The sequence below is a fragment of the Lygodium microphyllum genome, chromosome 25 (genome assembly GCF_053477565.2).
Source record: "Lygodium microphyllum isolate KBCC chromosome 25, Lygodium_microphyllum_v1.1.10, whole genome shotgun sequence".
NCBI classification, from domain to species: Eukaryota; Viridiplantae; Streptophyta; class Polypodiopsida; order Schizaeales; family Lygodiaceae; genus Lygodium; species Lygodium microphyllum.
Genome location: NC_141159.1, coordinates 58,543,340 through 58,569,097, shown reverse-complemented (window position 1 = coordinate 58,569,097; position 25,758 = coordinate 58,543,340). Strand labels below are relative to the sequence as shown.

General features: G+C 42.2%; 1 protein-coding gene across 1 annotated transcript in view; it reads left to right on the top strand.

Moving 5' to 3' along the window:
* The first annotated feature begins 306 nt into the window (after window positions 1-306).
* LOC148014258 (uncharacterized) overlaps window positions 307-25,758 on the top strand; it is a 53,911-nt gene continuing 28,459 nt past the window's right edge. Inside the window, exons 1-4 of the mRNA XM_087666861.1 lie at window positions 307-557; window positions 1,447-1,604; window positions 22,701-23,470; window positions 23,546-23,749. Coding sequence (XP_087522987.1) covers window positions 22,726-23,470; window positions 23,546-23,739 — 939 coding nt within the window. The 5' untranslated portion in view covers window positions 307-557; window positions 1,447-1,604; window positions 22,701-22,725 and the 3' untranslated portion in view covers window positions 23,740-23,749. The remainder of the gene's footprint in view (window positions 558-1,446; window positions 1,605-22,700; window positions 23,471-23,545; window positions 23,750-25,758) is intronic.

The window sequence follows — 25,758 nt, the reverse complement described above, 5'->3', positions numbered from 1 at the left end:
CAAACCGCATCGATACGAAGCATCGAAAGCACCTAGCTGTGTAGAGCCTAAAGTATATATATGGGAACCCGACGTTAACAAGTCAAGAGATGGCTAGTTAATGTATATACAAACACTTCATGGCACACTCAATTAGCGACTATGCTAGACACACACATGTACATGTATAGGTTTATGTGTGTGTGTGTATTGTATAAACATATACATACATGTGATTCTATGTATATGTATATCACACACTTTAATTTGATGGCACATATCATACACCCTGATTTCATGATACACGAGGATGTGGATTGTAGTGTGAGAAGAGCCCTGCAATTTCAAACATTTCTCTAGACATACGACATCACTCCACTAGTCACCATGGATCCTCAGCAGATGATCGACAGACGCACAGCATCTTCGAATTGTCCGTTGCCAACCCATGTTTAAGGTCGGCTGTTTTCTGGGGGACTGAGGGAGGAGCTGTTACAGCATCTTCCGATGTCGTCGTCTCTCACCTGAGACATGGTACGCGGTGTCCAATTTCAGATCGGTTCTTTCTGGGATGGCATGTAAGACTGATTACTGTAGCATCGAAGAAGTTTTAGACAAATTCCCTCTGTAATTCCCCACATTGTGAATCACGATAACGTCATGAGCTTCTGGTTAGGCTGGCAGCCCCCTTCCCCCAATGGCGCCTAGCTAGGTATGTGCTGCCTCCTGAGTAGAAGCTCATGATGTTGAATTCTACAGGAAAAACAAGGGAAAAGAGCCGCCTTTTCCCACATGGGAAAATGCCAAATATTTCTTGTGTTTCAATCCACTGCCCAATGTCCATCTCGGAGTTCACTGTAAATTCACGATGAAATGTCAAAACCTTTTGTCTTTCAGATGGCATATTATATTGCTTTTTAGCCTCTGAGGCAATTGCTGATCGTGGATTTCAGTTCTTTTGGGCTGGCATGTTGAGAATGAAACTCACAATTAAATGTGTTTGTTCCACTCCATTGCTCTAATATCATTATCACAGGTACATGGTGAATTTTGAGTTCTTTTGGGATGGCATGCTGTTATGATTTTAGCACCAAACTCACTATCAATGCAGCTGTTCCAGTCCAGTGCCCCAATGCAACTTTTACAAGTTCATGATTGATTCACCATGAAACTCACATTTAATGCATTTGATCCAGTCCATCGCCCTGAGTCATATTCCACAAGTCATGTCTGAATGTTATTCATTGATATTCTCAGTGGTGTTTGAAAACATTGTCTATAGATGCCAACAAACTGGACATGCAAATTTAGACCCTGGTCTGCTTTTTCTCTAATTTCTGAGATGCCATCATGGGTTGCATGGGCACACATGTTTGCATAATTTTTGCAATATGCTTTATAAAACAATAATTCACCGTTTCTTTCAATTCTTTTCATTAATCCAGTTTTTCTGTCAATGCTTTCCAGTGGATTGGTATTCAACAGTTAGCACACAACATCTCTCTCTTCTTTGGACAAGATGCAGATGGTCACAGGCAATGCCCAAGCTGCAAAGGTTCTGGGCTATTGCATCCCTGCACAAGGGTGAATAAAATTTTGGAACAACCATGCTGGTTTTGTGACGGGTACTTTCATGTGTTGCTTACCACCCAATATTGCACATTCACTTTGCATGTTTGTTATTAGTTATTGCTTACTACACTGTACTATTCATCTGAAGTGTTGTTAGCATTCTTAGGGCATAATTGTTGGTGCTGTCCCCTGATTTCATCCCCAATTTCATCTTAAGAATCTATTGTTATCATATGAGCAGCAGATCATTGAATTATAGCCCACTTGTTTTGTGCTAATCTTGTCTTGGTTTTTGCTTTTCTGTTTGCATGGACCAGGAAATTGTTTGTACCATGAATGGGGCGATGTAATCACAAGATCTGCCTGGAGGCTCACTAAAGCTCTTGCTTAAAAGGATTAAAAGCTTAGAATCTATGTACATATTAACTTCTTATTTGACCTTTATACACAGATCTAGTTTGATCAGTCCACAAGGTTTAATTTCATTTCAAAGAGGAATCAAGCCTTTATTTACCATAATTTTGTGAAACAATAAAAGTGACTCAAGAGGCCATTCGTATTGAGGACATGGATGCGCAGAATGTGAGAAATGAGCACAAGGACGAGCGCATGTGGTACAAACATGGAAGCTATAAGAGAGAGGATAAAGGAAAACAAACAAAATGGCAAGGTCTTTGGAAATTCTATAGCTCAAAGATGATACATTTGCTTAGAAAACAAAATCATAGCTCAAAATGTAGCAATGGCTGAGCACTCAAAAAAGCAATCTCTAGCCACACAAGGGTAGCCATACAAATGGAGGAGGTAGGTTGACAATTTTGCCAAGATTTTCATTGGGATCATAAATACCAAAAACAAATAGGGGGTGTTCTTATAGTGTTGATGAGCAACTCATGTTGGTGATTGTCAGAGAAGACCACACATGCAAATTCTAATTAGAGATGTATGTGGGCTCATTGTCATCTTTTAGGAGAAGCAGGATCCAATCTCCAAAGGTGTGGAAACTGGCTTTTAATCCTCAAATTGAAAATGGTGTAAAAGCTGTCATGATGCCCCCCTTAACATGAACAAACTGTATGCCAAGATAATAACGCGGTAGTCCTATATCTTATTCATCATATTTGCAATCTTAAAGCCAAGAATCTGTTGAGTAGAAGCGCTGGTCAATAGCATGTCATCAACATATATAATCAAAACGAGCAAACCTGTCCTGCATTTCTGGATTTAAAGTGTAGACTTTTTGTGACTGTTTTGAAAGTCAATGCTAAGAAGATAGACATGTTGCGAAGCATACCATGCATGGGGTGTTTGCTTTAGACCATAGAGGGTCTTATGCAGCTAGCATACCTTAGTTTCAGCATTGGAATGTCAAAGCTTGGAGGTTGATTGACACGAACCTCCTCAATCAAGTCACCATGAAGAATTGCAATTTTAATCTCAAGCTTGCAATTTTGGAGTAAGTCACTATCTCAACTTGAAAAGAAGATCAAATTCAGTGTGCATGATGGTTATTGAAATCCCAATCTTCTTCTTAAGTTTGTTCGTTAGTTTCAAATCTTGTATGGTTGTGATAAGTATTAAAAAAAAAAAGATTAAGTTTGCAGCTTTACTTTGTTCTAGCTCACACTTGGTGAATGGGGTGATTATGCTGCTGTCAAATTATGGTGGTCCTTTGTTAGCATGATGCAAGGCCAATTTATTGTGTTCATTTCAAAAGAGAGATAAAAATGAAACGGGATTAGCTTGGCAAAGAAAAAATGAGTCACTTGTTGACTAGACAAAGAGATTTTGGGGGCTACTTTTGAAGGTCCACCATTTTAAGAAGATTACCAATTGTGAAAAGCTTAGAAATGTCCAAGGAGGTTTGCATTTTAAACTTCGTACTACTCTTAATCATTATCATTGTTCTAGTCTCAAGAAACTCATTGATGACTCTAAGATATAAAAAATGGAGCATGATAACGATAAATCATTCCAAAAGAATGATAAGAAGAGAGTGGTTGATGATGAGGAGTATTCGATTCCAAAAGGACAAAAACAATAGCAAAAGTAGCCATGAAAAAAGAAGAAGAAGAAGCCCTATACACGCCATGCACATCCAAATGCTCCTCAATTCCTCTCCAATCTATATCCACAAGCCAAATAACTTTTTGAAGAAGAAAAACAATGCTTCATGAAATAATGGGAGTGTTTTAAATGTGTACAAATAGGCCACATAGCAAGGTGATATCCAAACAAATATCAAGGAAAAGTTTTTAACTACAAGTCCAAAAGGTTGTCAATGATGTGGTTATTTATGTCAATGGTATGAAAGATAACATGAATATTGAAAAGCAAGAGTAACTTAAACTCTTGGAAAAGTGTAAATATTGTTTTTTGGAAGATTTTTCTTACGATTTTTTCCAAAAAGGCTAGAAGACCAACATGTTGATATTATTTCAGACAATCCTCCTCCTGATATAGCACCATACATTGTGAACTATCCTAAGTAAGAAAAATTTAGAAAGCAAGTCGAAGACCTATTCAACCGTAGGCTAAAATGACATGTTCAAGATAATTTATTTTATACATGAAAACTTTGTTTTTTTAAAAAAACCATTTATCAAGAGTTCATTTTTTTCAAGTTGTAGATCAATTTTCAAGTATTCATGATGTGACTCTTAATTCTTGCTTGTGAAACACAAAAATAATCATCAAAGAATTTTGATATATTGTTGGTGATCTCTAAAAATGTGTCCCATTATTCAATTGAAGGTAATTGGTGCGTTAGTTTATCTAAAAAGAAACCACCAAGGATTCATAAAGACCAAATGAAGTGCAAAAAGCAGTTTTATGTATATCTTGTGGTATTACCCTAATCTGGTAATAACCACTCGTCTGATCAATGTATTGAAAACCTTCAAGCCTCCTAGACAATCCAAAATGTCATCAATTCTGGGAATAGAAAATCAATTCTTCACAGTGATTTTGTTAAAGGCTTAAAAGGTGGTTGATGATGGGTAGCTCTGGTTGAGATGTCCTCCACGAATAGCGTATAGATAGCAAAGCTCTATCATTTATAATTTGGAAAAGTGAGATTAAGGATGAATGGTGTGATAGAAGGACAATATGTCTATCTATAGAAAGTTTGGATTCTCAACAGTCTAGAGTCTTTTCCCATTTTAATTTTCTCGAATTGCTCTCCATTTTAGAGTTTTTACATTAATAAAGCATACTTTGGGGCTTCTTAAGAGGCTAATTAGTATGTAATGCATATTAATACCCCCTCTTAGGCCCAAAATTGAGCTAGAAAAGCAGGCCAGTCCAAATTTTGTTTGTTTTTGTTTTTACCCCAAGGTGTTCTATCCCAAAGCAACCAAGGCATTGAACAAAGTGTGCACGTTGGTTTCCTAGTGGCCTACCAAGACTATAGAGACGATGGTTATCTTACCAAGGAAGTCTAAGTGGATGTCAATTAATGGATGCCGATGATGAAGGAATGGGGTAAGGGTGGGCGAAGCAAATAAGGTGGGTATGTAGAGAAGCAAAAAAGATGGCTGAAAACAAGCTAGATAAGCAAAGCAAGCAAAGCGAGACTACCTTAGAGAACTGCCATAGGATGTCCACAAATATGGTGGATCCGGATTCGACCACTTAAAAGACAAAAAAGTGATAAATGCGCACATATGCATGTTTACAAGAATTGAATGCCATGCATTGGGTATTACAAGGGAAATGCAAGAATGACATGCTCAAGCAAAGTGCAACGCAAATGGTGCTATTGTATAGTGCCCTTGCAAGGGAATTGTTTACTTGTTCAATGTCCTTTTACAATCACATCATCTTGATGGTGCCAATGAGAATAGAGGAGTACAAAATATCAACCGTTTGAATCAAAGACAGTAAAATCATCCTGTTACCACTAAGAGAAGACAGCCGCCCCCTCTCAAACTAGAAGGGAAAGTTGGAGGGTTGACTCTCTCCCCATGAAGATAAAGAAGTAGAGAGGGTGTACCCAAGCCGATCTTGGGTAGAATATACTACAATATTGGCCGATTGACCGCTTTGGTCAATATGTCTACATAGTTGTCAGATGATAGCACAAACTCCAGGCATATACTACATAGTTCAACTTACTCTCTAGTGAAGTGGGAGTGGACTTTCACATGCCACGTCCATGGTGTGATAATCGGATTGCCTTTAAGGGTAATGGTACTCTAGTTGTAACTAATATGATTGTGAGCTTGAATCTTGACGGCGGACTCTCTCGGCTATAAGGGCTCTGGAGATGAAAATGTCCTCTATGGGGATCATATGACGTGTAGCTCCATTGTCCACAATCTAAGGAATAGTTTAAGTACTTAGCTGTGATGAGTGGACCTCTAGAGTTGCCTCGTTGGGAGGCGCATTGAGAACATGATTGATTGTGGTTGATCGGTGGTAGTGTGAGTTTGACCTCTCCACTATCCCTAATATTAGTTGCCTCCACCCTACCTTCTCGGTTAGGGGTTTCTTGACTAAGGGGTGGGGTTCTAGGACTTGGGTTTTGGCCGTGTGCCTCTAGCCTTTGATTGACACTCATCATCAAAATGGCTAGCCTTTTGATAATATTAACAATACCTATTTCTCTTCGGTACATTCTGCCACCCGGGTTTGAGAGATAATTGGGTGTTTTCTTGGGTCTCACTAGATTGATTTTGAGTGTGAGTGGAATTTTGAAATTTCTTGCCCTTCCCTTGCTATCCCTTCGGACAAGAAGCAACAAAAGCCCCCTCTATAGGAGATGCCCTATGAAATTGATCGAATAGCTGAGCGTAAATAGTCGACACTCAAATTCATAGACTGTGGGCATAGTGGGTTGTGAGATTACCTGCTGTACAAAATTGAAATACTTCCTTGGTAGCTTGTTTAGGGATAATATGACTTGGTTATCAAGGGACTTAGGAGTCCCCATAGTGGAGAATTCAGCAAAGAGTTGCTGATACTCTACTAACTTGACCTTTAGGTCATCCCCAGTTGTGATTTTGAAGTTTTGAAGCTCATGGTCCGAGTTTATGCAATGAGTCCTATTCTGAGACGTATAGTAGTTAGTCAAGTGCTCCCGATGCTCGGACATCCAAAGTGTTGAAGCTGAGAATGAAACTTAGGCAATAAGCCTTGCATCAACTTAACAATAGCAGAGGGGTTCCTAGCCTTCCATGATAAGACAACCTTGTATAGAACAAGTACGGGGTCAAGTTGGGGTTTCAACTCCTGCACAATATCCCATAGGTTTTGGGAGTCAATGACATGTCTCATCAGATTTGACCAAGTAGTATAGTTAGACCCATTAAAACAATTCTTATCATTAGATGCATGCTTGGCTGATGAGGACAAAGAACCATGAGGTGTCTGAGAAGATGGGTATGGGTAGTGCGTGTCAGGTGGTGGAAGCGGAGGAGGTAAAGAAGCAAGAGGAGGAAGAGGGTAGGCAGAAATAGGTTGTGGGTGTCCAATGAGTGTTGATTGATGTGGAGGCATTGGAACACAATGTTTCCATAAGATGCTAGGGAAGGTAGAGACATTGGGACATGCAAGCCTTGTTTGAACGTCGGTTGGGACACTATAGAATGAGCAGGTGGTTCTCTAAGTAAAGCCATAGAGGTGAATTGTGGTACCAAATGCTCCACACTAGATACTGTCCTTGCGGGGGGATAATGAAACTAGCCTTCCTCCTCGGATAGGGTGTTAAATAACCTGATTAAGCACTAATTACAACAAGCATAAAATTCACGTAAACTGAAAACGTATACTTTACCACTTTAATCTTGGATATTGGACACTCTACTGGCCCGAAAATTGACACCCCTTGCGGTATTTTTTTATCTTATATTGCAAATGGAAGGAGTACAACTGAGATCCAAGTGCTTATTGCCATCAAAATTGACTAGCAAGCCTCCAAACCAATTTGTCCCTTGGTTTGCTTGGGGATTGGCCTTCCCCTTGCTCCTTGAAAGACAAATTCAGCCCAAAATCTAATGTTGGCTAGCTGGCCTCTTGAATCTCCCTGAAATTCCTCAATTTCATTTGCTGGAATTCAAGTCCCAGGCTCTCAATTCTGAGCACATATCCCAAGGTGGTTGTCAAAACCCTAATTTTTGTTGTAAATTAGGGTTTACGGCAGAGATTGAGTGAAATCTCTTCCTCTGATGGCTTAAAGTATTGGAAAATGTTGAGATAACTTGAGAGATGGTTGAGAGATGAGAGAGAATGCTGTAGAGAGAAATTTTAGAGTTTCATTGTGAGAAACGTTGAAAAACTACTACTATCTTACTTAAACAACCATGGAAGCTATCACCTATAGCTTAGGACTACCAGAAAGATTGCTGCTCCCTCCTGTATGCTATCATCTGCACTAGAAGGACCTTGGGCTAGTGTCACTTGCTCTTGGAGGGCTCCAAACTGTTGTCACATGCTATAGTGTTGATCCCTAGTGGGTGCAAATCACATCAGCAGCCTCTTCTTGCTCTCTAACAACTTCCTTCTCTCTCACAATAACTAGAATAGACTTCCACCAGCCCCTAAAAACGTTTTTCCCACTTGCATTGGCAAGTTTTGCCAAGTGGCAACCTTCTAATCCCATTTTTCAGCATTATCCAACTTATTCAATTAATTTTCACAATATTAATTCTAAAACCTAGTGCTCAAAGATTTAATTTCACCAACCAAGAATTAAATTTGCTAGGTCAATTTGTCTTCCAAGTCTCCTTGAGCAGTTATTAGCCCTTAAATTGACATTAATTAATTAATTAATACCTAGTCTCTAATGTCACCACTAACATTAGTGGCCAATAAATTGGTCTAGGTCAAAATCTAACATTGGGTATCACCTAGTACCTGCCATACATAACTTATCACAACTTTTGCCTTTGACACCCATTACATCCTCGGGGTCCTTGGCCTGTTACCATGAAATAACTGCCATGTGCATCACAAGTGCTGAATAACCTTGTACATTTGATTAATAACTTAATCAAATGTTATTGCCAAGATTAAAGCATCTTTAAATTTCACGTCCTTGTGACATAGCCTGAAAGCGTATGGGAGGACAAGTCTCCATCACAGATACACCACCTGGATAAGAGAAAGGAGAGGTCCTTAAGACTATGTCTAAGTGTGAGGAATCCCCTAGTGTGTGGAGTGTAATGAGGTGTATTTAATGGAGGTAGAAAGAAATGTGTAGTGGAAGATGAGGAAGGGATGGATGGGAGATTAGATGGATTTGTAATTGGTATGATAATGGAAAGTGAGTTAGGTTTCTTTCTTCCATTAAATGGAAATGATGATTCACCAAAATCAAATTGACCATGAGATGTAAAAGTGGAAGCAAAAGATAGAGAATGAGCACTCACCAATGAATCTTGCATCTTTTGCTTAACTTTTCTTGTGTTCAAATGGAGAAATTTATCTTCTTCAAGGCTTATGAACCAATTCTTGGTTTGTAGAGTTTCTTTATCATGATTATCACCTATATCTTATGGAAAAGAGGAAGTAAATTCAAAAGATTAAGAAGTGTTGTTTTGTATACTCGACATAGAAGTGAATGAAAGTGGAGATGTGCATGGAAGAGATGAAAAAGGCAGAGATGGAGATCAAGGCACCAAATTTAAAGGGGAAAACTTAGATTTACCTTCAATTTGCTATTGAGCCTAATGCATCAAGATAAGATCATACTCGGTTCGTGTAATCTTGTAAGGTGGAGGGACTCCATGGTAGTCCAATTACTCTCCGGCTATGTCGGATCTTTGTGGAGCAAGTTGTATGACCTACTCCAACTCGAATCTTGATATGCTAGGCTTGAGAGCATCATGATGCGGTGAAGATGTGTTTGAAGTCATCTTCCCTTCTGTGGATCTGGCTTCTATGAGGAGCTTTCAAATCAAGACCAAGGCTTCTCAAAGAGTATTGGGCTTTGATACCATGCGAAGAAATGCTCTAAATACAGAAAACCCAAGACAATCATACGACAAAGCACAAATTGAATATAGAACACAGTTAGGGTTAGGGTAACTTAGAGACAATGAATATAATGAATGAAAGAAGTGAATGAATACTAAATATACAATGCTCATGTAGCAAACAAATCATGCTGGGAATGAATATTGAAACTTGAACTCTCGTGTCTCAAAGAGTGAGGTAGAGATATTGAGCTAGAGAGTGTGTCATACTCTTGATAGATCCCGAAATCAAACAACGGCCTTCAAAGGTGTTAGACATCAGCAACGCAACTAGGAAAATCAGATTTGATGCTAGACAAGCGAAGAGAGAGAATATGCAGCAAACGCAGTTATTATTTAGGAGTGAGAAAAGAGCAAATGCGGATTGTACAAGTGCTGGGGACAGCTCAAGATGAGGTGCGGTGTCGCAACGCGTAGGGTTGAAGGTCACCACAGGGGTTTGGCAAGAGAAGAATGTATGGGGGTTCAAGAGCTTTGACTTCGAAGATGGTAGAGATAAGAGAAGGGTTGAAGGTTTCAAGCTAAGTTCTTGAAGATAAGAGACAGCAGGGTGTAGGTAGATTCAAGGAGAGGAGTAGACAGAAGAGAAGGGGTTCGAAGAGATTGAAGATGTAGAAGAATACTCCAAAAAAGAATTAGACAATATAGAAGAATACTAACAGAGATGAAGCTTGTCATTTTCTTTCAGCATTATGAGAAAATATAACTCTAATAGACAAAAACGTGTACAAAATAATACCTTCCTCTATGCTGCTCAGATCGCCAATCTGATGCTTCCAATGGCTCCTAAAGGGGGGTTAAATACCAGGATGCCTGTCCAAAATCCTGCCAGAATCCTGCCAGATCACTCCTTCTTCATCTCCCACTTTCGGAGTGCTGTTCACTGCCTGAAAACAGCGATCGCGCGTTGCGCAATTTCGCTAATCTCTTTTTTTACATAAAATCCTCTCAAATTGGTTAAAAGCTACATACTTTCTTTTACATGTCTTCCTAATCTAGAAGTTATCTATAGTTTTATGGATTTTTACAAGAGATAATATCTAGAATATCAAAAATTGACTAAGAACTTGTCTAAAAAAATCTAATATTTTAAAGTATAGACACTAATACTAATGCTTAAAGTGGCATTGGCTCTCTAAATCTAAAAGGAAGCCACACTCTAGATTTTTTAACACAGTGTGCGCGTAGCGGCACGACAGCGGCAGGCTAGTGGGCGGCTGGAGCTAATGTAACAATTTGCTGACATCACAGGCTATACGACAGCCAAGAGTGATTAACAACGGTCGTGTGACTAATAGCAGCAGAAAGTGTTGGGTATGGAGCTCATTTGTGAAATAAAACTTCTTTGTGAATCAAAAGGAAAGGAAACAAAAAGAATTACAACTCATTTTGGATTAAAATCCGGGCAGTGGACCCCATATAATTATTTAATAAGTGATGGAAAGGTCTTAGTGCATGTATGAGCATGGTCAGTGTCTAATTCCGATCACCTAAGTACGCGCGCGTGTGTGTAGAGAGATGTATGTATATATATGTGTGTGTATATGTATGTATGTAAAACATAAATAAATAAATAAATAAATAAAATTATTGTTTATTAAATATGATTTTTACTTAAAAAAATTTTTGAGTATAAAAATCCCCCCTCGATATTGATGTCAAAGATAGTACGAATAGAAAGAGGGCTGGAAATAGTCACAAACAACAACGAAAGGTTGGATAACAGGCACCTGATGATGGGCAGCTTTGGCTGAGATATTCCCCTTGAACAGGGTGTGGATAGCAAAGCTCTGTCATGTGCAATTTGCAAAAACGAGATTAAGATTGAAATGAGGGCAAAATGCCTATTTATAGAAAGTTTGGGTCTTCAATAGTCTAGAATCTCTCCCTGTTTTAACTCTCTCGAGTTGCTCCCTATTTTAGGATTTTTACATTAATTAAGCATGTTTTGGGGTTGTTTAAGAGGCTAATCAACATGTAATGCATATTTTAGCTCAACGCTGCCTTGCTGCTATACAACATTAGGAGGTTGCCTTTGCCTGGCTACTTGTTACTTGATTGCTGGTCTACAACTAGAGGCGCACTTTCACTGCAAGCTGTTGCCAAGCCACTCTAATATTTGTTGTTGGTCTATAGCTAGAAGCTGCTGCCAAGCCCACACTCACCTGTGTTGAGTTAAAATATGCTTTACAATTGATGAGCATTCTTGAAGAGCCACAAAACAAGCTTAATTAATGAAAAACACAAAATTGATGCATGGTTCGAGAGAGTTTCAGTGGTCTCCCAAAACCCCTAATTCTTTGGGACACCCTTCAACATCTATAAATAGACAAGCTCCCCACCATTTAGTCTCACCCCGTTTTTGCAAGTTTTCACTCCTTTGCTGCTTTGGTCCATCTACCATCACCAGCCCATAGATTGCCTCCTCCTGCCTGCATTCGACTCTCCATCAACTAGGCGACATGTGGCAGCCCCTCATCTTCATTAGGTGTTAGTGTGCAGCCTAGTTGCCTCTACCTCAAGCATCATCCTTGCTATCGCCTCAGTTATTGTGCATTGGCTTTTAGATTTTTATGGTCAAGGCAATAAGACCCATTCATTGTGCACTAAGTCCTCTCGAGCACACGGAGGATTGTTAGGCACCTTGATCTCCTTGTAATTGCTGCAATGAGCTATGGAGGTTGCTTCTTCTTTTTCTAGGGTTTTAGGAATGCCACCTTGACAACCCGTGGTTCTATAGTCCACTTTATTGAGAGAGAATGATTATTGGCTATCGTCCCCTTGGTAGTCCGCTCCTTTAAGAGACAATGGCTATTCGACTCCTTTCATTACTTTAGCTCCACAGTCCACTCCATTGAGAGACACTGACTATTGCCCACCCTTGGTTTCGTTTGAGCCTCACCTTTCCCCACCCTTGACTACTCATGTTTGAGAGATTACCTTTGGGAGTTCTTGGATATCTTCAACACCCCAAATACCTTCTTTGGCACAACCAGCGGTACTTTCTTTGTCTTCAGATGTTTTGGAGTTTGTGATCCATGAGTTTTTAGATTCTCTCTCTCGCATCAGGGGATTCAAAGGGGATGTACTCTTTTTGTCCTCAAAGGGGGCTTCTTCCTTTGGCTTTAGAGTCCCCCCCCCCCCCCCCCCCCCCCAACCTCATCATGAAGTTCTTCATCCACCATTTGCTCGCTCTTTGGGGATGGCTGTCTTTGAGCAGTCATTTCCCCTATTGTACCCTAGATCTTTAGGTACCACTTAGCTCGCGGCCTTGGAGGTTTAGCCGCGACTTGGTGACAAGGCCTTCAAATTCCTTCCAGCATGGAGTTACGGAGCTATTGGCTTCTCTCTCGAGGTGGAGTCAAGTTCTACATTTCATCTCGTCTATTGTTCCTTACTATAGGTCACCTTTCAGGTGGAAATCTTGGATGTCCGAGATCCTCTACATCTTCTTCGTATCTCTCTTTGCTCCTCTTTCTTCATCCCTTTTTGGGCCTGAGAGGGAGTGTTGAGAAATCACTTGTTCAGTTTACACACTTCATTTAGGGTTTCACATTGTGACAATTCTAAAAAGGGTTGGTGTTTATATTTTAGTTACTTTTTCAGTGGACGCCCACACAGTGGTACGCCACCCTAGATAGGTTATGCCTATAAATAGGCCATCACTTCATTCATTCCACACACCACTTTAGTCATTCTTCACCTCTCTTCTTCCATCACGCTGACACTTTTCCCTCTCCACTTCACTATTGCCCATATCCCTACTAGAGAACATTGCAGCTCGTGGCCACCCTTCCTCTTCTCCTTCAAGCATCTTGTTTCCTTGTCATCAGGTTTGCGTTTGGAGGTCTTTCGCAATTGGCGACCTTCTTCCCTTGTTGGCGACATCTCTTTCACCCATCAGGCGTCATCTATGTCATTGCATTTGTTGCATCTGGAGGCTCTTCACTAGCTGGCATCAGCTCCCATCAACCTAGTGACTTGTGACGTGCGTTTTGCATCTGGAGGCCTTTCCTTTGCTAGGCCTCAGCTCCAGCACCTGGCACTAGCATGTTGCATTTGGTGACTACCTCCTCACCCTTGGCTTCAGTCTAACACACCCTAGGTATTTGCATTTTGCAGCCTGGGAACTTCCTCTACATTTGGCGTCATTATACTCTACCTAGCATGAGTATTTGGGCTGCCTTCCCAGCGTTTGACAGCTCCAACACATTCTAGGATTTGGATTTGCTTCCTAGGCCACTCTCTGGCATTCGAGGACTGCGCTTCGCTCCCTTGATAGCTGGTGATCACCTTCCTCGTCTCCAACGGCGTCAGAGGACTATAGTTTGCTCCCTCGACAGCTTTCCTTCACCTTCCAGCGATTACTTCGATAGCCCACTGTCTACGAGAGGATTGTGGTTCGCTCCCTTCACTGTGTAGAATCCCCACAGGTGTTGCCGATTGAGTCAGATAGGACAATGCAGTTATCTTCCGAGCTTCGGCTTCAATGTATCAACTTTTCTCCTCATAGCATGATTCAGTGCATCATCTCCGTGCTTTTTTGTGTTTTTTGAGTTTCTCTTCTCTCTCAGTGTTTGCCGTACACATTGTGTTTTCTAGCAAACCTTGCCGTCTCTCCGGTCTCTTAGCCATTTTTTGACATGGTCTCTTAGTCATTTTTAATAGGGGACAGCAAGGAGACATCTTCTAGGGGATGACAACAACATTGCTGATCAGGTGACAACATTTTGGAGGTGGCTGGTAGTAGGTATGAAAGGGAAGTGGAACCCTAGGAGGAAGAAGCTTGGCGGTGAGAGCTATGGCGGATGGAGAGTAAGAGCCATGAGAGAGAGAGACTCAAAGTGGGAACTCCAACCAACCACAATGTGTGGCTGGGCCTTTTTTTTATTCAAACTGTCACTAAAAGAATAAAGAATAAGTGACTGTGACGGGCGCCCACCACCTGTAGTGTGTAGTGGTGGGTACTGTCAGTGTAGTAATACACAGGCGGCTAGGCAGAGGCGCCTTTACCCCCAACAACCTCCCACTTAAAGGCGAATCTGCCCCAGTGAGAGAAAAAAGAAAAGATAGTACAACATGTACACATGTACAACAGGATGAGGAAAAAGATGTCATCTCATCCAATGCCCATCAATCTCCTGAGAAAGACAAAGCGCTCTGTAGTGAGGCTCTTCGTGAGCAAGTCTGCAGGATTCTGCTCAATCGGAATCTTGACAAGGTCAACAAACCTGTCCTCAACGACCTTGCGAATGAAGTGATATCTCACCTCAATATGTTTCGTCTTCGCATGGAAGACCGGATTCTTGGCCAACTGAATGGCACTCATAGAATCCGAATGCAGTGTAGGCATAGCATCTGTGATACGAAGGTCGGCAATCAAACGGCCTAACCAGATAGCCTCTTTGCAAGCCTCTGTGGTTGCAATATACTCGGTCTTTGTAGTAGAAAGGGCCGTACACTTTTGTGCCCTAGACATCCAAGAGATAGCCTCTTCAGCATAAGTGAACACATAGCCAGAAGTGGACTTCCTACTATCTGCATGTCCTGCATAATCAGAGTCAGTGTACCCCACGACTCCTGTATCCTAGCTGCCATAGCAAAGACACATATCTGCTGTGCCCTTCAGGCACCTCATGATACCCTTCACGACATCCCAATGTTTCTTGTCAGGTGTAGCCATATAACGTGCCACAACCCCAATTGCAAAAGCAATATTTGGACAGGTGGCTATCATAGCATACATAAGATTGCCCACGGCTGATGCATAGGGAATCTTGGCCATCTCGGCCCTCTGCTCATTTGTCTGTGGACAATCGGCCTGTGAAACCTTCACATGAGAAGGTAATGGAGAGTCAATAGGCTTAACATCCTGCATGCGGAAGCGCTCAAGGACTTTATGAATGTACTTCCTGTGCGACAGATAGAGTAGTCCCTGAGATCTATCGTGCGTAATGCGCATACCAAGTATATGAGAGGCCTGTCCTAGATCTTTCATCTCAAAGCTTTTCTTGAGCTGAGCCTTAAGAGCATCTAGCTCCTCATGAGCTGTCCCTGCTAAAATCATATCATCCACATAGAGTACCAAAATTAGTAAAGAACCATCACGGGCTTGCTTCGTGTACAAGCACAGATCCATAGCACTGCGGCTGTAGCCCTGTGACTGCATGAATGCATCAAACTTATGGTACCATTCCCTAGGTGCCTGCTTCAAGTCATATAGACTCTTTTTTAGCTTGCACACTAGGTGTTCCTTGCCAGGGTCTGCAAAGCCCTTAGGTTGCTCCATGTAAATCTCATCATGCAAGTCTCCATGTAAAAAAGCCGTCTTGACATCCATCTGGTACAAGTCCAGGTCAAGCTGTGCAACCAAGGCCAAGACTAAGTATAGGGTGGTCATTTTGACCACAGGAGAAAAGACTTCATCAAAGTCAACACCATGCTCCTGCTTAAAACCCTTAGCAACTAGTCGAGCCTTGTATGCGAGATTGGGGTGTCCAGGGGTGCTTTTCAGCTTCTACACCCACTTACATGGTAAAGTCTTCTTACCCTGCGGCAAGGAAACCAAATCCTGAGTCCGATTCTTATGCAATGAGTCAAGCTCAGACTGCATAGTCCTCTCCCAAGAGTGACAATCATCCCTATGCATAGCCTCATCATAAGTAAGAGGCTCTCCTGCATCTGTAACTAGCACATAATCCATAAAGGGCGCAAAATGGTCAGGATGTCGTCTATCTCTAGTAGAACGCCTCAACCCAGGCTCTGCTACTTGATCGACATCCTATCTAACATCAGCATGTCTAGCATCTAGGCCATGGACATCAGGTGATGTTGTACGTTGTCTAGCTGGCAATGGAGCGGGCTGAACGGGAGCAGGTGGCTCCTCTTAAAAGATAATTATGCGTACCTCAACCACTTTCTTAGGTTGCATATGCATTTTGTCCTCATGAAAGATGACATCATGGCTGTGGATCACTTTCCGCGTCTGTGGATCCCATAGACAGTAGCCCATCTCTCCTGCATCTCCATAGCCAATGAAAATGCATTTGACACTTTTAGGATCCAGCTTATTGCGTTTGTCCTTGGGTACATGGCAGAATGCCTCACATCCAAAGACACGTAAATGATCATAAAAGGGGGAACTTGCTTGCCCATACCTTCTCTGCAGCCTGAAAGTCAATGCCAGTGCTAGGCAACCTGTTAATGAGATGCATTGTAGTAATAACTACTTGAGCCCAAAAGTGCTGCGGTAAGCTAGCTTGGCTAAGCATGCTACGGACCCTTTCCTGAATGGTCTATTCATGCGTTTAGCCATACCATTCTGGGGAGGGGTGTAAGGGGTGGTCAACTGACGCTTAATACCCCGCTCGTCACAAAATTGCTCAAAAGCACGTGATACATACTCACCCCCATTATCTGACCTTAGGTATTTCAGCCTATTCCTAGGCCAGTTCTCTGCTAATGCAAGCCAATGCTGAAATGTGTCTAAGACATCGGATTTTCTCTTGATGGGATAAGCCCAAACTTTACGTGAGTAATCATCTATGAAAGTAACAAAGTACTTTGCCCCACCAAGTGACTGACAGGGCATGGGCCCACATACATCTGAGTGCACAAGAGCCAAGGGCTCACCCATGCGTTTCTTACCGGACTTTTTATGCATATTTCTAGTCTGCCTGCTATACAAACAATGATCACAAGAATCAAAATGCGAAGAGTCAAAAGGCGGAAGATACTGCAAAGCACGGAGCATTTTCATTCCTTTAAGAGATATATTCCCCAAACGAGCATGCCAAAGGGATACATGGGGAATAGAACCCATAGACAAAACATGATCCAATGTAGCTCCAGATACAAGTAAGGGATAGAGGCTGCCAGACTTGGCACCTCTTGCAAGCACAAGCCTACCACGAGTAATCTTCCATGTAGAGTCTCCAAAAGATACAAAATACCCTATACCATTAAGCTATCCAGCTGACATAAGACTGCGAGTCAACGCAGGTATATAGCGTATATCATGCAAAACAAAAGAACTGCCAGAAGGAATTGCAGCCTAACATCTCCAATGCCCACAATGTCAAGAGACCTGTCATCACCAAGACGCACAGAACCAAACATGGTACGATAGGTATGAAACCAATCTCTACAGGGTGTCACATGAAAGGACACACCCGAATCTAAGAGCCAGTAGTGTGCATACATAGAATGTATCTCAGAAGTTTGTAAGGCATCGCATGAAGAAGTTGCAAGTATGTAATCATTATCTGAATCAGTGGCCTGCGTAACATTAACCTCTTTTATCTTCACACAGGACTTTGCAGGTACAATACTGCGCTCAGAAGACTTTTCCTGCACTTTTTCTTTTCCCTTTTCCTTGCGCTTATCATTGCGCATTTTATGACACTGCGGCCTAATATGTCCTGCTTTCCCACAATAATGACAAGTAAGATCAGACTTTCGTCCATGGGACTTACTACGACCACGCGACTTGGACTTGGACTTCTGAGAGTCCCTGTCCTTATGATCATTATCATGCCTGCCATGTCTGCCACCTCTAATGGTCAATGTATGTGAAGAGCGGAAAGCATCATTGTTAACCTTGTTGATTTCCTCAGTCAATAAAGCACTCTCAACATCTTTGATTTTCAACCCATCAAGCTCGTTCGTGCATATGGCAGTACGGAAGACATCCCATGATTCAGGCAATGTGCCAAGTAGAAACAACGGGTGCAAGTTGTCTTTGAACTCAATACCCTGTGACAACAGACTCTTCATGATAGCATGAAACTGACTGAAATGAGATGAAAGGGAGGTCCCCTCCTTCATGCGAAGGTCCATTAACTGCTTCAGCTAATACATCTGTGACGCAAGACTCTGTTACGCATAGAGCTCCTGAATCTTCTCCCATAAATCCCATGCACTCTGATTCTCATCTTCAACAACATTATGATGGACCTCTTTTGAGAGTGACAAAATAATGGCAGACTTGCATAGCTCATCAACTTCCATCCAAACTTCATCATCCATATCCTCAAGTTTAACATCCTTGAAACGCAAGGGTTTAATTTGCAACTTCTGCACCAAAACGTGCCGTATTTGGGACTTTCAATATCCATAGTTGGTACCATCCAAGTTGGCAATGCTAAAGAGAGATGTGTCTTTGAGATGACTAGCCATACTGTCCCAAATCAAAGCAAAAAGGCAAAATTGCAGGTTGCTGTAATTAGCAGAAAATGCACTAAAATCATTGCTAAAACTGGCTTAAAGGGTGGATTTCACCAAGAGAAGCACGTGTCCACCAAATATGACCAAGATAACCTCAAATAGTAAGCATTACCCTCATAGAAGTGCTCAAAATCTGTAGATTTTAGCTTGCTGTAATAAATGACGGCAGTATGTAAACTGTCCCAAAATGAAGCAATCACTGATACATATGTCACTGCAACTGCCAGGTAGCAAGATACATCCAACAGTGAGTGTCCAGGGGCAAGAAGGTACCAAGAATTGTCAAACCAATCACCTGTCAGGCAAGAGACATCTCATAGGTCTAGAAGTCATGCATGTAATGGGTCTCGGATTAAGAGAAGAGACAAAGCACAAGCATAACTGATAGAGCAAGAAGCTCAATACATAACCATCCAAGATGTATACAAAATTGACAAACCTGTGACAGAGATAGGTGCTTGCCCCAATAGGCGTATCAAATCGGCCCACTACAAATGAACTGCAGACATAAAGTTCTCAAGAGAGCAAATGCATGTAACTGTCCCATAAGCTCAAGCTCAAGTGTAAGTAAAACTGTGTGTACATCCGAATATGCCAAGAGGCTCCCATTGGAAGTAAAGTCAGATGCAAAGAGAGCAAACAACGCTCTAATACATCGAATACATAGCATCAGACATGCCAAATCCCAGCAGGGTATATTTGGAGCATAAATCCCAAGCTATCTCAGACCCGTAAAGCATAAGCCTGAAAGCATTCAAAGAGCATTTAATTGACAACCAAATGTAATGCCGAGTAGATCCAAAATGCTCAAATACATCTGAAGACGAAGCTCCAAGTAACTGTCAAGCATGGGCAAACCAAGTGGCATCCATATCTGACCAAACCATAAATGCAAGAAGCCTAAATGTCAAGCAATGACAATAGGCATAGACCGGTCCAAAGCATGCCAACTGAAGCCAATTGCCAGTGAAGAACGATCAAGTCGGAGCCTAATCCAAGCTTAAAAGCATCCCGGAACCAAGAAGAAGCATTTGATAACCTCCAAATACATCGGTATGATCATTCAAAACCTCCAGTAAGCATCCCGTATCCATGAACCAATGTATACACCAAGTAAATGAGCTTCAGCCCATTGTATTATAGCAAGCAATTTACTGTTAAATGAAGCTCAAACGGTGCTCAAATCTGCTCCAAATCAGTCCCAAAGCATAGACATAGCATCCTATAACATCCGGGCACCATTGGGCATCAATAGGCATCAAACGGGCAATGCCAAGAAGCATCAAATAGTAAATGTCAAGTGCTGCCCTATTTTGACAGTCGTGGGACTGTGTATACAGCAAGGATTGAAGGGGGGAAGCACTCGAATTGATCACCGAGAGCCAAGTACTAATGCCGGGGAGTCTAACAATGATCGGGAAGGTTGCCAAGAGTGCCGGAAAGCTGAGGAAGAGCAGGGAAATGCCAGGAGCAGGTCAGCCTAGTCCCCTAAAAATGCGCCGAAATTTTCTCTGGCTGTTCTTGGGGGATGGGGGGTCTTTAACAGGTCTCGGGGGCACTTGGCAATGTTGAGGGGGCTCCAATGCAGCCTGGGAAGAAGCCAATAAAGGTCCGGAAGCTCGGGGAGGAGGCGGGAGATCAAAACATATGTGCAAATGAAGGTGCTATGGCTGCCATTGAAGCTCGGGTTGAAGCTCTTCAAATCCGGACTGAAGAGAATGCCGGGCAAGCTCCAATGCCTTTGCTCTGATACCAATTGAAAGGGAAGTGGAACCCCAGGAGGAAGAAGCTTGGCGGTGAGAGCTATGGCGGATGGAGAGCAAGAGCCATGAGAGAGAGAGACTTAAAGTGGGAACTCCAACCAACCACAATGTGTGGTTGGGCCTTCCTTTATTCAAACTGTCTCTAAAAAAATAAAGAATAAGTGACTCTGACGGGCGCCTGCTACCTGCAGTGTGTAGTGGTAGGTACTGTCAGTGTAGTAATACACGGGCTGCTAGGCGGAGGCGCCTTTACTCCCAACAAGGTAACTGCCTTAAATGCAGGTTGGAGCAGGCAACAGCCTGATTTTAGGGTTTTCTCTTGAAGAAAATCAGGTCTCTCTCTCATCTTGACTTTCTCTCACCTTTTCCAACCCATTATCAAGAGATCTCAGCATTTCCCAGCCATTCTCAGAAGAACTCAGCCATATTTGGTGGATTACAAAGGGATTTTTGCTGTAAACCCTAAATTTCTGCAGAAATTAGGGTTTAGCAGCCACCTCCGGACCTGTGCCATCAGAACAAGGTATCGTACACTAAAATCAACACTTGAAATTTGTGAATTGTCAAGGATTTCAGATGCCTAGCCATTCATTGTAAATTTGAGGAGCATTTGGCCAATTGGGGTCCATTTGGCCCAAATTGCTTGCTGATCGTTTGTACAACAAGGGGCTTGTGGATCAACAAAGGAGATTGTGGAACCTCAACTTGTACTCAATCTATTAGCAATTGAAGTTAAATAAATACCAAAAGGGATGCCAATTTTGGGGCCAACCGGGTGTCTATTGTTCGAGATTGATAGTGATGTGTGTATTTCAGTTTATGCTCATTTATTAATTGCTGTAATTAAGTGCTTGATCAAGTTATACCACCCTATCCGAGTAGGAAGGTTGGTTTCACCACATCATAAACAAAAAGTGCTTGTACAATGTGTGTGTGAATTTATATATGTATGTATGTATGTCCAATGTGGTTGCACATGACTACTCTCATTTTCTAAGATTTTATATATGTATGTATGTATGTCCAATGTGGTTGCACATGACTACTCTCATTCTCTAAGATTTTATATTAGTAAGATGTGGTTGCGCATGACTTGTTTCCTCATTTTTCAAATTTTTTCTATGCATGAAGTAGTCTTGCAGAGACGATTGCAATCTGTTAATCTTCATATAATATTTCAAAAAGTATGCATTACTAAGAACACCAAAGTCATTTAACTGACCAGCTTTCGTCCAGAATGCGATTACCATTTTTTTTTGTTGTCATGCCAATAGTGTCTATTTCCCATTGAATTTACTAATATCCTCTGCTAGATGTATTGCTCATATTGTAAGCGTTGCACACAGTAGCCTCTAGAAACCCCAAAGCACTGCCTCTGGTCATGTGAGGAGGCGCAACTCGTGTGGAGAGGAGCATGCCGCATCCTTCGCCGTATAGCACCCAGCCTTGGATGTATCTCATGGTGAGCTTTCTGTTGGTAGGCAGTCAGCCAGGGCTACCACCTTTTGTATGAGGCTAGGATGCAGGACACGATATTCATTATCGAGGTAGGGTCGTGTGGAGTGGTTAGTTTGGAGGCTCTACCCATCCGCCAGGTACTGGAGCCCATAGCCGCAGAACGCTCGGAGGTATGGGAGATCATAGGAAGTCTTACTGGATGGCATATCTGGAAGGCACGGTGTCAAGAGGCTTTTGGCGAAGAGAGATTTTCAGCACATGCGACCTTAGCAAAGCTTTGGACCTCCATCATCCACTCCCTCCGCGGCTGATGGGATTAGGTGCAGGGCAAGTCCAGGGCTTGTCAGGAGCTCCAAGGTCACTTCAAGCGCACTTGGGGCAGCTAGGGTCTATTCTTTCGTGATGCAGGCAAGTAGCCCCAGTTGGCGATATAATTGCGCCCCCCCCCCCCCCCCCCCCCCCCCCCACCCATGGCTTCTTGCCCCCATCCCCCCCAGACCGCCTTGAGAGGCTTGTATACATGATGTATTGGCGACTTTGCATCAGCTCCAGCTAGTCTGTTGAGCATGAGTGCTCTGTTGTAATCAGTTTTTTGAGTAATATAATCAGCCACATTAAAAAAAAAAGATGTATTGCTCATACAAAATGACACTCTTCTTTATCCTGTTCACTTTTTGTTTCTTCAACATTTTTGACCCAGCTGACAATGCAACATTGCTTTTCTCAGGATTGGTGCAGTGCCTATCATTGGGATGAATGGCTTCATCCTTGCCAGGTCAACTTCGCTTATCCAAGTGAGTGACTACTCTGCACAGCCTTACATATCATCGTCGCTCAATGACCAACCTGGCGTGATCCCACAAAGATGCTGCTTTACAACTTTTAAGCCTTCAGGGGAACTGTCTGATGTCATTCACAATTTCAACAAGCTACCAACATGGCGTGGTGTCAAAAATGCGAATTTCCAGCCTGGACCATGGCCATTGAGACCTGATTCACATAGAAAGCACCTTGAGATAGGTGCTGATTCTTTAGCATCTAGTCAGAGTTTGCAGCTACAATCAAGCTCTCCTAACACAGGCCATGCCTCCAGATATACAGGTGCACCATTAAATGTATCTGCCTTGAGTTCCCAAGTTCACAATGTGCGACCTAATGCCAATCCAAGGGGAGTGGAAAAGCAAGCAGAAGCAAGGCGATTGGGCCTTACATTTTTATGGAATGTTATACTGCAGTTCAATCTTTTGAAGCACGATGATAGGATTAAGGCCAAAAAACATGATCAGTGGCCTGTCTTCAAATTCACTGGTGTTCTGGCTGGCCCTAGCCCCAGTATTTCTTTCGGTCATGGCATAAGATGTCAATTGTCTTCTACAAAAGGAAGAAGCTTCCTTTCAAAAGCATCAAAAGAACCTGTTGAAAGATTAGGATTGATCATGAGAAAATCAGTCTTTAATAGGAATGAGCAATCTCATCTACCACATGATTCTGCATCAGGTAATCTCTTAATTGGTCATCATGTGATGTGGATCCTTAGCTCGTATGAGTGCTGATGGCTTCAGAACTATGCAGATTATTTTCGTCCATTGATCAGTGCAAAATTGCCAGAGGTATCAGGCAACTCACAGGAATCATCAGTTGACATATGGTACACTCTGCCATTTATGGTTTTGGCAAGAACAGTGGGTATTGTTATTTTTTATCAGTCCCAGCTTAGTCCATTTTGCAGTTGTGGGCCTCAATCCGTTGCACCAAGAAAGCTGTGAGAATATGCAGGTAGGTGACAATTTTAGCACACTTTTCTCAAGCACATGGTGCAAAATGCTTAGATGAAGTATATTTGTCACATCTTAGCACTGGGAGAGTTTCTCTTTGGTTTTGAATTTTTTAATTGTAAGAACATGTAGACAAGATAAAGTTGCTGTCTAAGGCCTAAGTTCTTGTTGTATAGGACACCACATGTAAGCTGAATTTCCAATCCACAATGCAGTCTAATGCATCTAGCATTGTGAGAACTGTCAGTAACCATTTAGCAATACTATAACTTAGTTACACGGCTTTAAAACTGGGAGAGTTTCTCTTTGGTTTTGAATTTTCTGATTGTAAGAACATGTAGACAATATAAAGTTGCTGTCTAAGGCCTAAGTTTTGTTGTATAGGACACCTCATGTAAGCTGAATTTCCAATCCACAATGCAGTCTAATGCATGAAGCATTGTGAGAAGTGTCAGTAACCATTTAGCGATATTATAACTCAGCTACACAGCTTTAAATAAGCTATAATGGTTGGATGTGGTCAAAAGAGTTGGGACTTTGAGTAGCTGGGCTTTTTTCTAGCAGTTTCTAGGCTTGCACAGGCATGTGAGTATGTTAATTACTTTAATTTGTGTGGTAAGACCTCTATAACTATGTCTCTTTCAATAATGCTTAAATTAGTACACAACATTGTGAGCAATATGCAGAGTAATACACAGATCACATATACTGCCTGTCGTGCTTGGAGTACATGGAGTGCCACAAGCAGTTGTAGAGTGCTTGCAAGGGTTACATGGTTGAAGCAGCACTAGAAGGCGTGGCGGGCAGGACCTAGGTTCTATGAAGGGACTAGAGATGCAACTGAAGTGGTCAAATGGGGGTGCTTGAAGCCACCACTTTCTTGGGCCACATCCCTATTCTCTTTTGTGATGCACCCATGTTGGCCTTGGAGTTCTGCACTTGCAGGATTCCTGGCTTCACTTACGTGAGTGAGAAGGTGAGACTAGAGTGCAGGGGCTTGGCATAGAGACCTTATATTCTTTGCCAAGTTGGTTATTTTACTTCAGGTATATTTGTGCCTCAGCCACTTCTGTTACTTTTCTCAGTTTTCAGTTTTATGATCTAGCTCTCCAACTTCCAAATTCAGTACAGTAAAGGAGCATTAGCCAGCTTCCTTCCACTCTCTATCCTTTTTCTCATGTGTGGATATTCAGCATGCGCTCTTTTGAGGCTCTCTGCAGATTGGAGGTCCCTGCCAGGTGGGCTGTTGATTGCATTTGTGTATCAGAGTGGTCTTCAGCATCAAACCTACTCGGTGTTTCACACTTATGTGCAAGATGGAAAGCAGTGTGCTGCCAGACATGGAAGGAAAACCATTCTCTCTTTAGATTTTGGATCGTTTTCTGCCTCAGATCCGCGCTCCAGATTCCATACAGTAGATTTGAGCATCAGCCCTTTTGTTCCACATTCTTGATCTCTCTCCATGTGTTTGTGAGTGCTCAGCATGCACTCACTGGAGGCCCCTCTGGATGGAGATCCCTGCCACATGGGCAGTAGATAAGGATATGGTATAAAACCAGGTTTCAGCATTAAACTTGCTTCAATTTTGTGTTTCCACCAGTTGTTTTTAGCAACACTCTGTTAGTAGTCACGTGATTTCCTCTCTCTTCATGTGCATCTGCTGGTTGTGAAGCTCAATCTAAGTCACATGAGGACATTTGGAGCTTTGGCACTGGTCATGTCTGTCAGTCTACTCTTCTCAGCTGTATACATCCCTGGCACATTAGATGGAGGTTGTCTTGGGCTGTTCTAGCCATTCAGATCTGTCCATTGGTGTTCCAGACCTGCTCACTTGCTGTGCATGTGACACCTGGCATTTATTGGGCTTTGCCCCCCATTTTCTTAGGCAGGTCGGCCATCTATATCTGGCAGTTGGACATAATTGGCTGCAGGCCGCTGGCTGCAGGCCGGCCAGTTTGGCAGTTTCTTGTCATCATTCTCCTTGTTGTGGTGATCTCCACTCCTGTTGCA